General features: G+C 40.3%; 1 protein-coding gene across 3 annotated transcripts in view; it reads left to right on the top strand.

The window, feature by feature from the left end:
* Nucleotides 1–13,485, top strand: part of MMP16 (matrix metallopeptidase 16) — a 180,793-nt gene extending 167,308 nt beyond the window's left edge. For all 3 annotated transcript variants that reach the window (XM_083517303.1, XM_083517304.1, XM_083517305.1), the window contains one exon: nucleotides 750–13,485. In XM_083517303.1, coding sequence (XP_083373429.1) covers nucleotides 750–1,084 — 335 coding nt within the window. In that variant the 3' untranslated portion in view covers nucleotides 1,085–13,485. The remainder of the gene's footprint in view (nucleotides 1–749) is intronic.
* Nucleotides 13,486–14,623: the final 1,138 nt, after the last annotated feature.

Consider the following 14,623-nt stretch of genomic DNA (forward strand, 5'->3'; position numbering starts at 1 on the left):
TGGAAAAAGAATGTTCTGTGAGGGAAGGGCTATTCCGATTATCTTTTTTCTTTTTCTAGCATTTCACACAACCAAAGCTGAAAAGCATGTTTGATGACAAGTATGGGGTTTCTAAAGCTCTTTTCTATCATCCTTTCTATTTATCCACTAATCAGATGTTGTTGGGAGTTAATGTTCAGCCATGAGGTTTTTAAGTACTTGTCAGGTACAAGTTTTAAAATGCTGGGTGTAGCAAAGATATATTTTTTATTTCACAATATTGGCAGAATCCTGTACTGTTAAACCTCAGTTCCCAAATGCCCCCATTATCTTACGTTCCGACTCCCGAACGCCAAAAACCCTGAAGTAAGGTTTTCAAACATTTTTCGGAAGCTGAACGTCCAACACAGCTTCCGCTTGAGAGCAAGAAGCTCTTGCAGCCAATTGGAAGCCACGCCTCAGTTGTCAGATGTTTTGGAATCCAAACAGGCTTCTGGAACGGATTACGTTAGACAACCGAGGTTTGACTGTGCAGAATGGTGCAATGAAGATATAGGAGTTTTGAAGCAATTGTAGCTGCAAATAAGGTATGGAGTAGCGAGGTCCTATTGGGTAGATATTGGCAATGGCTGGATACATTTTATTAATTTCCAAATGTCAGTTTTAATCCTGCTTGTTAACTCCAAAGTTTCAGCAGCTCCTTGTCTTTTGTTGACTTTGGACGCGATGAAATTACAACTCATTGAAACATTCACACTTTTCTTCCTCAGGCTTCACATATTTCTACAAAGGCAAGGAATACTGGAAATTCAACAACCAGATGCTCAAAGTAGAACCTGGATATCCCAGATCCATCCTAAAGGATTTTATGGGTTGTGATGGACCAGCAGACCGGGACAAAGACCGACACAGCCCTCAGGATGACGTAGACATTGTCATCAAACTGGACAACACAGCCAGCACTGTGAAAGCCATAGCCATTGTCATTCCCTGCATCCTGGCCCTGTGCCTCCTTGTCTTGGTTTACACTGTGTTCCAGTTCAAGAGGAAAGGAACACCCCGCCACATACTGTACTGCAAACGCTCTATGCAAGAGTGGGTGTGATGTAGGGGTATGTCTCTCTCTCTCTCTCTCTCCCTCTCTCTCTCCTAGGAGTTCGTGGTAACTTGAGATCAACAGAAGAGCTGTTATGCAGTTTCCTATCTAGGAGCAGGCATCTGTCCAGCCCCTCGACCAGGGCTGATCTTTAAAACCCAGGGGGCTACCTGCACCCTGCACAGGAAGTAAGAGTTCACTCCAGTGGGAAGCTTCCATCGTACACAGTATCTGCCGTTCCTCCAGTTCTTTTGTCTTTCTTTGTCATTCGGTTCTAGCCTTTTTCCTCTCTGCACGCTCAGTACACCCAATGCAAAACTATCGGGATTTTTCCATAAAGAAGAGGAAATGTTACATCAAAAATATAGGAAAACAAGAAGCGTCTCCAGTGTCTCTCTTGGGGTTTTTTCTGTCCCCTTTGAAGCCTGCTCCCCTTTGAAAGAGTTTTGCGTGAGGTTTAAAAAAAAAACAATAATAAAAATGTAATCATTTTTTTTTTAAAAAAAGAGAAAAGATAGAGCAACTATAACACAACAATCACAATGGAACTTTCAGGAAGTGTGAAGACCCAAAACAGCTTTGTCTCCAAAGAGGATTGCTTTCTGTCAGCTACGGATATAGTCCTATACTCCTACTCATAATTTTTGTTAAGTGGGAGACCAGGATGACACACAGGAATTCAGACTGTTTGGACAGCCATTTTCCAACAAATAAGGGGCCAAAATATCTGCAATATAGTAACAGCCTTAATGATACATTCATTTTGTGTTTTATACAGCTGTTCTGAGCTATGTCCTCAATGTTTTAACACATTTATATTCATTACTATATTCAGATAGTATCTTTTTTATTGATTGGTTTAGATTTTGTTGGTTTCCTGCCTCCTCCTCTTCTTTTTCTTTCTTCCTCCCCCCCCCCCCCCGAGCTGTACCAGGCCAGCAGCCCCAGGCCTCCCACAGGTCTGTCAAGAACACTTAATGTTGAAACCATAGCAGAATGCAGCAAGCCTGTGAAGTAGATTGCAGTGAACTAAAGTGACACTTAATGTTACAGAGAAACATAATGCTAGTATTAGGTTTGTGTAATCTGTGACCCTTTGAGAACTATAGGTTTTCAGAGTTTCAAGGGCTGTGAACATTGGCAGTCTGGAAATTATAGGAATGCACAGCTTTAAAAGATTCTGGATTCTAAAGCTTATTTCCTGTGATTTACGAGTTCCTTTGTAGGTGGTCCATAAACCATATCAGTTCTGCAAATCCTCTCCTTCCTTCCCTCTTAGCATCACTGACTTCTGTCTCTCTCTCTCCTCCTTCTAGTGGCTTTATGCACTCTAGTTTCTATATGACACTATATAGTACCATAACAAAACATGGCAGCTGAGACCAGCATGCCAGAAGTCATCAGGATTGGCAGGTACACAGGGCAGGTTGGTAGGTCTGTAAGTGGATTAGATACCACACAATTAGAATAACCTAAAATAAGAAAGCGTTTTAAAAAAAATGATTTGCTCACTCTGTTGATGGTGATATAACAGAAGCAAACAATATTAGATAATTATTATTTTAAAACAATACATTGCAGCAGACAGAATACAAGTGGCTGCAAGTATAGCTGGTCTTTGGTTTCTCAAGATGTGTTATGCTAAGCCATTGCAGGAGTCCTCCCACATCTCTGTTGCTTCTTTTATCCAGTCTTCATTGCTCCATGCAATGGTAGCCCCCAGTAACAAGGACCTGACATCCATTTATGCTATTGATAGTGTATGTCCTAAGTATTTTGTTTTCATTGCCACCACACACCAACAAACATGGCAATGTTTGCAATGTGTGACACCAATGTGTTGCCATGCAGATTCCCTTTCATTTTGCTACAGGGCTTTTACATGGGTATGGGCAGTGTAACAGCGAACCACAGTGGCCGAGACTGAAAAGCTGGAAGCGAGTAAGTCTCGAGACAGACAGCTGCAGTTTTTAGCAAGATGAAGGAAGTATGATAGAGGCAACATTGTCTATGGGATGTATCTCTGTTCATTGCTTTTGCAGTCCCTGTAGTAGTGCTGCAAAACCCATTGATTAGAAATGACAGCAGGGAAAAAAGAAATCACTTTCGACATCCCAAGAAACAATGCTGCTGTCATATCACCTTCAACTCTCATAAAAGCTTTTGTCTTTCTCCAGTCTGAGAGCAACAGGAACATGGGATTGATGATGGAACCAGGTGGAACTCTCTTGTCCAACAACTAGCGTAGCGCTTGAGTTTGTGTTCTGCTTAACTCTTGCGTTTTTAAACTGTATTGCAGGATTATTCTGTTTGCCTTGCATCATATAGATATGCAGGTGCAGATAACAGTTCCAATGGAAACCAGAGAGCAAGGACTCTGTCGTTTCATGGTGCTGCCTCTCCCATTGCAAAGTGTTGCCAATCGGGCGTTTGCCTTAGTTCCCAAAGGGTCACAAGTCCTCTGGCATTTAGCTGTGCATTAAATCACTGACAGAACCAAGGGAGCACCAAAGCATTGTGTCATCATGTGTAATATTTGTGCTAACAGCAGTATTGTCGTTTTCATGTGACCTGCAGGGCAGGTTATGTATCAATATTTTTTCCTAGAGAAAAGTCAGCAACTGACAGACCTCTTTTTATTGATTTTAGGAACTGCTTCTTGCAGTGACAGGCTTTTTACAGTCACTAGGCTGTGAACTTATTAAAGGTGTTCAGAAAGGATGCACCCCACATGTCAGATACCTGGCTTTTTATGAAAGCTGGGATTCCAGGGGAGTAGCTTTTGAAACAATGAACAGCTTGCCTTGAACTTTATTGATCTGTTGATTGTCATTACTGAGTTAAACATAGTCTTCTGTGGAAAAGAAAAGAAAAAAAACCTTTGCTGTCTGAATTTCCTTACAGTGTACTGTTTGATGTCTTTGCTCTTTGACCTTTAACTTGCAAACCGGCACAAACTCAGTGGGAAATCTGGTGTGGCTGATCTAATTTGGATTGGGACTAGGCTTTTACAACAAAGAGAGTCCTATCTATACATTGTCCAAACATTCACTTATTTTAGAGAAGGGAAATGGCTGTAATACATGGAGGAGCCCCCATCCCCAAGACTGGTGGAAACCAACAGGTAGCACCTGGCAGCGTTCTTGCTCAGCTCCCATGTATTTCACTGGGCAGTTGGTACAGGAAAATTTCCTTATGGAATGTGCCCAGTATTTGTAGCAGATAGTACCTAGATGGAACAGTTGCTATGTATACATGCACACTCTAAAAATGAACTGCAGTGGAAATGAATTTCTGTTTAATTTTGGTTCAATTTTCTGTATAAAACCAGTCCTTTCTGCAAATGACTCATTATAGATGATGACATTCTAAAACACACTAAAATACTTGAAAATGGCCGCCATTGGCTTTTACGTCAAAGTTTTTTATACTAGACTCAAGACCGTTTGTTAGTGATTTCCTAATCCACCTTACTGAATCATTTTTTAGAGAGTGTAAGTACACATTATTTTTTGGTAACAAATAGCTCGACTGCCTTGAATTTATATTTATATTGAGCATAGCATGAAGATTAGTATGCCTTTTTATTCAATTGAACATGATTTGGGGTTTTGCTTTGTTTTGAATTGAGGGTCTGTTTTATAATCATGTGAGGCATCCTATACAGCATTGCAAGGTATTGTTTTTCTCCGAGCATATATAGAAGTGTGGCTGGATAACAAAAATAAGGAGAAATGGGTTGCTTTGTAGCACATATGCAATGCCAATAGCATTTTGGAGAGTCTTAGAGGTGCTGTTTGCAGTATCCTAAAGGCTGAGCCACTATGCAACCATTGCATTTCACCAGTATATCCATTTTAGTTGTTGGTACAGGAGTACCTTGGCTGACCACATCTGCAAACACAGAGCAATCTGTGAAGTCCTATACTCCACCTCACTTTATAAACATACCTATTAACTGGCAAAACCATGAAGTGGTTCCTATTTTGCCTCCGACAGAAATCTAGAAATCATGGTCTGTTACAGGCAAAAAAAAGAACCTGTCCCTTTGTCCTGGTGTTGACCCTGGGATAACTGAAGCTAAGATGAGCTTAATTCAGATGTTTTAGTTTTGCTGTTGTTTTACTGTAGGCAATAGATTTTTATGTTACTGTAGCCCTGTCCAGTCATTCAAAGAATGTGTGAGGGCATAAAGTGTGTAGAAGGGCTGTGGGCCAACTTCTCCCCCAATATCTCCACCTGTCTCATCCCTGCAGTCTAAAGGAGGGGGCGGGTTAGGTGCATTTGGCTGGACAAGATTAGAAGCCTTGCCATGATCAGGAGCCCTGCCTACATTACCAGGTTCCTGATTCCAGGAGGCATCTGAGCACCTTTAGCTAAACACACTTAGAAGACCTTCTAGATCTTCCCTCTCATTCCTGGGAAGGCCAGGAATGGAGCCAGCAGGGACTTTGGGATAGGAACAGAGCACACAACCGTGCATTCTCTACACACTTCCTCCTCACATTTGTTCTTTAAATACTTGGAAGGGCTTGGAAGAGTCCAAAATATGGTGAGTGTTGGTATTCCCATGTAAACACTGGAGATCCTAAACAATTGTTGTGGCTGTCTTAAAAACTCAAGATTCTCTAGTGACTGTTGACAGCTGCCTGAATGTGATCGGCAGCTCTCACTTATATGTGTCTGAAAAGTGGAAGGACATTCACGGAATCGGTGCATGAATATCAATGTTCACTACATTTTGGATATTCACTGTAGCCTATACGTTACATGAGTATGGTGCTTCAATTTATTTCTGTTCCCTCATTCACTTGAACATTTTGCTCTACTTTCAAAATCGATCTCATGGCAGCATAGAATTTCAGTACAGTGATTTCCTGGAAAGCAATGAAGAAGCTGAGCATGTTGCTGGTTGCTCTTTTTATAAGGTAATACAAATGTTTATATTTGGAGGATTTAACGTACAGTAATTATGCAGGAAGGTAAGTGTGATAATGTGCTGTGCTTGATATAAGGTACATCATGGTTATGTGAATGCTTAATAAGTTGATATATTTAAAAGTGCATTATATATTATATACAGAGAGAAGGTGAATTGAAAAAAAGTTTGGGCATGATTTTGCCATGCAGGTCAACGTTGTATTAGCTTTTCTATTACAAATTTCTATTTTATGAAGCAATCATTTGATAGTTTCCCCCAGGATCTTGTACCCTATGTGTTCAAGCTAATTTTAGAAATTTGTGTGTCTTCACTTAAAAAGTTCAAAAATAAGAATGTGAATTTACCAGTTTAGACGTTGAATTCCAACAAGATTATTTTTTTTAAGTCACAATGCGGGGGGGAAACTGATAATTGATTAGCATTTTGTCTGAAGTCCATCCAACCCTTTTCAAAGGCTGCTTTCTCGCTCATCTATTGGTGAGAACCTTAACATGATCTCTAATTTTAGCATGAAAAAACAGCATTGAATTTTGAATAAATGGGTCTGCCCAATTTTAGCATGAAAAAACAGCATTGAATTTTGAATAAGTGGCATCTGTTTTAAATAAAAACCAGAAAGAGTCCTGTGGCTCCTCAAAAGCAAACAAATTTGTTGTAGCAAGAGCATTCTGTAGGCAAGAGCCTACTTCATCAGATGCATGAAGTGGACAGTGAAAGCATGAGATTCATATCTATAATACATGGGATCAGTGGAGAGAAGCTGTTTTTAATAAGGCATCTGTAGTCATATTGTCACAGTCCACAATGTGGATCAGTGCAACGCAAAAATATAGATGTCATCCATCTATTGCAGTTTATCATTATGGTGTGTTGTGTAAATGGATAAATAGCACAATATTATTTGCCATAAACCAGGGGAAAAAATCTTTCGGGGGGGGGGATGAAATTTAAGTAAATACTTTTGTAGGTGATTACTTGGTATGCTGAATTGGAAGGAATATGATCTTGCTCCAAAGGAGCCCTTTCTAAGTCTCCCTGACTTAAACATAATATGCATTTTATTTAATTCTTGGTGATGTTTTTGAAGCAGGATATGGTTTTAAGAAGCATAAAAATGCAGCTAAACATAGAACAAAAGTGTATGAAAACACTAAACAATGCAATTAAGTTTAGTAATGAGATTCTCTTGTCTAACTTGGTTACTGAGATGATTAACAGACCACTCACAATGGTGTTGTCTCACTCACCTACATGTGATCTGTGAACCTATGTAATATATATTTCTCCTCTTATCTATTCAATCCATGAACATTATTGTGCAGCCCATTTCCATACTTCTTTATTGTACATGCTTATTTAGAAATCTCATTTCAATTATTCAATGCAGCTTACTCCCAAGTAAATGTACAGAGGAGTAAGACCTTAGTAACATCAAGCCCAATGTTAGGCAAAAGTTTCCTGCATTGCAGGGCATTGGAAATATTGATTCTCATGGTCCCGCTACAATTCTATTATTCAATATCTGATTGGGGAAGCATATCCCTGCAACTGTTCCACTGGTGACCATTTTAATGTCCTGCATTTGGACGCTGGCCCTGCTAGTTCATGTTGAGCTGTGTGATCATTATATAATGAATACCTCTGCTTGTTTCCTGGTGCCACCATGCTGATCTTAATAAAATGCCAGCTTCAATATCTAACAAAGCACAGGATCCTATTCTGGCTTGTTGGTAAGATCTCAGAAAATGGAAACCCTCGAGTGAGGTCTAAGTACTCATCATCTTGCAGATAGATGCTTGAACTGCATATATTGGAAGAAAAAAATGAGGTTGCCTGTTTATTTGAAAGGTTTGCTTGTAGCCTCCAATGTGTAACAGGTGCCTGTGGCTTTAGAAGATAACACAGCTGGCCAAACAATGCAGATTCTATAATCTGCTGCCCTCTTGTAAAACAAGTTGATATACAGGTCAGCCAAACAGTAAGTGCAGCCAGAATAACAAGATGGGACTGATTGCCACCCAGCATTGCCCGATATAGCAAGACAAATCTCTCTTACAAGACATGCCACTCCTGTTTGCCTTGTTTGTTTGTTTGTTTGTTTGTTTAGTTCTGGGGAAATAAAGAGGTTGGGGGGTGTATTCAACAAGAAGGGGGAGACATCTACTTTTTCTTTTCTTTTCAACCCTTAGGCCTTATGTTTCTTACATGTCATATTGCACAGATGAAGGACTAGTGGACCCATGGCCAGCAGCATGTCGTATAAATAAAGTGCCGATTAGTTAGGTATTAACACGGAGGCCGAAAATGAGAGCAAAACTGATAAGGTTCATGTTCCCATTTATGCAACCTTAAGGCAGGGACGTTAGAAGTGTGTGCAGTATTCCTACCCTTAAAACAGTTGTTGAAAGTGCCTCAGTTAAGAACAACACAGTGCAGGCCTAAAAAAAAAAAATCTCTGTTGTCAAGGAGAAGCCTGTATCCATGCCACTTTCTCCAACCTGGTCCCTCCAAATGTTTTGGATTATATTTTCCATCAGCCCAAGCAAGCACAACCATGCAGGCTCAGAATGATGGGGGTTGCAGTTCAAAACATCTCAAGGGCACCAGTTTGGCAATGGCTTCATTAATACATAATCTTTGGACTGTGCCAGTATGCATATAAGCTATTGCTACAAAATGATCATGTGCAAGCCAGGAAGCCAGGGTGACGGCAGTGTCGTTATCATTTGAAATAACCCCATACGTGACTTTATTGTGGCAATTCTACCAACTACTGAACATACAAAGGAAATGGACCCGCTTCTCAGTAAGGCTCGTTGATTGTCATGGCAACCAATTACATGTATGCCACTAGGTTTCGAGTAACTGTATTCACGTGTCCCGTTTGTAAAGCCTGTGGTCATGCTATTTTATTGCTGACATGGCCATGATTTCATTAATGAACCACATAACACACACCATCCTAATGTGTAAAGGGTGCCTGAAATAAATGAATAGCCAACTAAAAGCATAATGGCTCAAGGAAGTGCTTGTGAAGCAGTCCAACACAGTCGTGATGGAAGAGGGCCTGTCTCCATAATGAAACTATGGTCAGGAGGTTTGCAAAACGGATTCACATCTGTTTTAAGAGCTGCTGAGGAGGCTTTTCTTAAAGCTGTGTTCTTCAACCTTGGTTCCCCAGATGTTGTTCAACTGAAACCCTCACTATAGCTAATGGTCAGGGGTGGTGGGACCTGCAATCCAAGATTTGGAGATCCAGGGTTGAAGAAAACTGTCTTAAAGTACCTTCTACATGTGTCTTGTCAATGTGGAGCAGATGCTTATCTGTTACGACATCTCACAGAAGTATAGTTGGTGCTGGTTCTGTTATTCTCTTGGCACCTGGTCAAAACTTACATGTTGGGCCTGGTGTTTTAGCTGTTTAGTCCTATTGTGTTTTACTTCCTCTTACAAAGCTGTTTAGATTGTGTTTTATGCTTTTTATCTATGGCAGTATGGCCATTATTGGTCATATTTTATACACTGCCCTGATACCTGATTGTTGTTTTTTGGGAGGAGGGAGAGGTAAAGATCTTTTAGTAAATAAACAAATGTGCCATTGTTATAGTGCCAGACCAAGTAATTATCCCGCTTGAAGCTGATCACCAAATGGCAACCTATTCACTAACCCTTCTAGGGCCAACACGTTAAAAATTCTGTACCATTTCGAACATCAATTCCTGTTCTCATCTATCCTCTAAGTCCTGATGTTTGAAACAGCCTGTTCCACCATGCTGTATGGCAGGGCCAGTCTTGTGTTGTTGACAAGGCATGGCAAGAAGATAAAGCGGCTTTCACAGGAACCCTGGCACTTTAATCTTCATAGAAAAGTGCCGCTGCTGTCCACCAATAGCACCTCAAGTGCTTTCTCTAAAAAGCTAAATAGGACTGAGAAGGCAACTTTGGCAGAAAAGTGTCCCAAGCTTTCTAAGTTCTTATAGTCTCATGAAAGTTATCAAATAAAAAGAAACATTTCCATGCTAAAATATTTATGTGGTTTTAATATAAGGATATGGAAAACATCACACTCAAGTAATTTTTTTGTAAGCCGCTTTGAAGTAGTTAAAAAAACCCAAAAACCATCAGCAGTATATAATTTTTAATGAAATAAATAAATAAATTCCCGAGATGTGGACATGCTCTTCATTATACTTGTTTGCTATGTGAAACAGCGAGCTTTCAGCAGGGCAAAATGAACAATGTCAATCCAACTGTATTGTATAGGCTTTGGAAAGTCATCCAGTGGACCAATCTATAAACCAGTTAAAATATACTGGGATATGATAATTAAGTCAACAGGGCTGAATCAACTGCAAACAAAGGCCTCCGTTCATTCATAAAATGGGCATTTTGCTTTTCTTCGAGCAGCTTTTTTGGCCACCTAATAAAGATATTCAACCCACCCCAAATCAAATTCTTCTTTTGTGTGTGTATCTGCTTTGTCAGCTGCTGCTGCGCAGCTTTGGTATACTCTCACTATTTGACTGGCATCTTTGTGCTTTCCATTTAGATTGGATTAACACATGCATTATATGCTTTAACATCGAGCCCCCCCCCCCACATGGTGAGACATGTCTTTGACTTTTAATTTCATTCAACCACTGACTTGCACCCCAACAAGAGAAAAATAAATCGCACAACCAGAAACCATTCCCTTCAATTAGAGTGTTTAAAGACAGCAGCTTGGTGATTTTCCCCTGCCCCCAAAGTGATGTAAAAGGCAGTCAAATTGGCTTGGTGTTATTTTATGTGGGCCAGTGCTGGGATGACAACATTACATAGGCTTGGGTTTCAACAAAATTAGCATTAATTTGCACAGGTGCCTTTCAGTTTTATTATTAAAAATGCTTGTTGTTGAGCCTTTCTTTTGCTGTCCAAATGTTTGCTGCTTTGTAGAATTCCCTGTGGACAGTGTTTGTGTGCCTCCATCGCACAGCTCTGATCACCCATCGTAATCACTTCGGCCTAATAAGAACTGAGTCTAGGATGCCCCTGTTTCTTTCCCCGCAGATAAGAGTCCTGAGATGGTGAGATAATCTCTCTGTGCCCTCTGTTAGTTTATCCTTATAGCTGCCAGCCTCTGCAGCTAAATAATTCCTCTCCAGAGCCCGTACTGTTTATTTGAGCCCTGGAAGTTTTGTAGATTTGCAGGAAGAGCTGCAGATCTTTAGATATTGGCAGTTTATTCTGTGGAATATGTGTTCAGGAGCTATTTACAGGTGACCTATTTATTTCTTGTCATGGCTGAAGCATGATGGTAGCTTTTTTGTCATTTACATGACATGGCAGTTCAAGATTTCAGGGGATATGGGCATATTTTAGTATATGATTCAGAAAAGTGTTGTTGTTACCCATTCTCCTAAATTAAATGCTGGTTTACTGCCGGTCTGTTTGCTTACAATAAAAATTTAGTTGTTTCCACAGCATTATTCATATTTATTCAATGTCACTTGCCTTTTGCTGGAAATGATCTAGGAAACGATTTATATTCTGACCCTTGGCTGCCTTCCTGTATTTCAGCATCCGCTGTTCCCAGTGCATGATGAGAAACCAATTTTTCTCCCACATCTGACCCTTTATATTTCTGCAACTGGTCTTTAGACAGATGTATGCTTGATTTCCTCCACCTCTATAGACCTAATCAAATCGTACAAGCAAATGTGTGCACCAAAAGACCAATGGCAATTTAAATGAAGTAAAATCCACATTGCGAGGGGAAGAATTGGAGCAACAGCAACAAAAAAAAAAAAAATAATGAGAAGGGATAATCCCTTCCATACTGTTTCTCCATTCTATAGTATGCCCCTAAATTGCTTTTCTCTGCAGAGTTCCAAATGTGTGTTTGACTTCCCAAATTGGGAGTCTACAGGGAGATAAGAATCAGCAGGCAGGGGATTCCCAATTGGTTTTGTGCTCCAGCAGATAACCTCCAAAGTGGACTTTCTCTCCTATTAAAATAAATAGCCCCCAAGATTTTGTTACACATGTTGTCAGAAAATATTTAGTCAGGGTATTAGGCACAATATGCTATCTAGAGACTTGAAGACTAATGAGAATTTTCTTTGTAACTCCAGTAAGATGTGGATTACATGCCCTGAGGAATTTAGCACATAGGGTTGTGCATGCTATGATTAAAATGTGTTAGCACAGGGGAGCAGAAGTGTGTTCTGATATGTTCTGCTTATTATAAAATCAGCGTATTAACTTCCCCTTTTTTGGTTAAAAATCCTTTTCTTGACTCTGCACATACAAGGTCTACTCTTAAATTAAACCACATCTGGTTTTGAGTTACATACCTTTAACCAGATAACACATGAAAATGTCTTTTAGGTAGTCCTAAAAACAAGCCAGAATGGAAACTGCCTATCATGCCTAAATACTTTATCAGAACCAACTCCTTTATACAGGCAGTTGTTCTTATGGTGGTCACACTGTATGAGATCCATCAAAACAGCAAGCTCTATACACCTGTGTTAAGGTATTCAGTCTTATTTTTCCCCGCTTGTGCACATACATATTCTGTGCCAGAGTTTGGTTCACAGTGCTGCATGTAAGCAAAGAGACAGTGACAGCATTTTCCTATTTTCAGAGAGCTGATTTCTTTTACATTACTTTAATTTTATGTTACTGTACGACTCCCACAACATTCTTTGCATTAATAATATTTTTTAATAAATACCATTTTTTTTCTCTTTCAAGTAGTTTCTGTGGACAAACACAAAGCTTGTTTGTGTGCAAAACCAAGGCTGACTAAATGGTGCTAAAGTGTATATTGACTGTCAGATATAATCAGGCAAAAATTTGTGGTGCTTAGACAGATTTTTTTTCATTGTTTCTTTATTTTCTTGATCAATGCATTTAACAGTGTTTTATTATACACACATTCTTTTATTAGTAAATGAAGGCCTCATAGTGCACTATTAAATAAAAAAAATGGGTTAACTAATCTATGTACCAGCTCACCAAGCTATTATCGTTTAACTCCTTATAATATTGCATAATTAAAGGTCAAGGGGTCATGATATTAATCTCATTGCTGTTCACTCATTACATGACTGAACATTTTTGAACAAAATACTTATGTTTACAATAGTATAATAACCCTTTGACTGCTGCGGCAACCTTTAACCACGAAATTAAAACGTCACATGCTAGAATTGTCTTTTTGGTTCTTGTCCTGGCAATCAAAGAGTTAAGGGCTGTGCAGTGATTTGTTTTCTATTTATTAATTTCTATTTATTTTTTTGTTTTCATTTGAGGAGGGGGGTCCGGGGTGGGGCAGTTCTCGTCTGCTGTAAGTGTCTTAACCAAGGGAAGGGTTAAAAATTGCTTTTTTTATACTATCTTATGTACTTACCATCATTTCATTGTGTTGTAATTAAAAAAAAACCTGTCAATAAATAAGAAAGCAGAAGCAGCGTTTCTTAAATCTGTCGTGGTTTCATTTAGATTGTTGTCTGATTTGAACAGCGGGAAGTGAGCACCTTCTGCCATTTATCTGCTTCATACTTATGGCATATGGCGGAGGGGATACATATGGGCTGTGTGGAGGAACCTGCTCACTGGAGGTCATGGCTCTGCTGAGAAAAGGCATGAAACGTATCAAACACTATTTGTCTCAAAATTACAGATGGGTAGCCGTGCTGGTCTGCCATAGTCCAAATAAAAAAATTCCTTCCTGTAGCACCTTAAAGACCAACTAAGTTAGTTCTTGGTATAAGCTTTCGTGTGCATGCACACTTCTTCAGATACACAGTGTACAGATACACAGATACTCAGTGTATCTGAAGAAGTGTGCATGCACACGAAAGCTTATACCAAGAACTAACTTAGTTGGTCTTTAAGGTGCTACAGGAAGGAATTTTTTTATTTTGTCTCAAAATTGTTCTTCAGCCAACCTGGTGCCCTTCAGATGTTTTGGACTACAACTCCCACAATGACCACACAGCCCCCTGGACCCTATGTGGCACCATTAGCACAGGCTTGGCTTCACCATCCCCAGGTGGGGTGCCTGGAGGCCTCCGCCTACCTCAGCCAGTTGCCCAATCCTGTCTGGGGAGGCGTTGCCAAGTTGATCAGGCCAGGTAGGGGAAGGGACCACCCTGCCCACACAATAAGGGGAGGACCTTACCTGGGAATCGTCAGTAGGCTCCAGAGCTTCTCCAACCCTACCCACCCTCAGTTAAGACTTCTTTTGCAGGTTAACCTTTTCTCCACAGGTACGCGGGCACTGCTACGTCAAGGTCACTGTTGAAGGGCCGGAAAGGAATTCTCCTGCATTGGCAGGTTTGCCTTTCCTGTAGCAAATGTCACAACTTTGGCGGTATTAGGCCTTGGGCAGAATCCTTTAGTCTATCTTCCCTAAATGGGGGTGGGCGTGTAGCGGTGACCCACATCCCCCTTCTCTTTGCGGCGGCGATGCCAGAGTTCCCCGTTAAAGGGGTTGTTTGAGGGGAGGCTTTGGCCGTACGCCTAGAGGTCATCATTGCTCTCCCCTGCAACGGTGGCGTAATGGGGGCGGGCTCTCTCTGCTTGAACATATGTTCTCCAGAGCTAGCCCATCCTCC

Source organism: Podarcis liolepis, assembly GCF_965112155.1.
Source record: "Podarcis liolepis genome assembly, chromosome: 8".
NCBI lineage: Eukaryota > Metazoa > Chordata > Lepidosauria > Squamata > Lacertidae > Podarcis > Podarcis liolepis.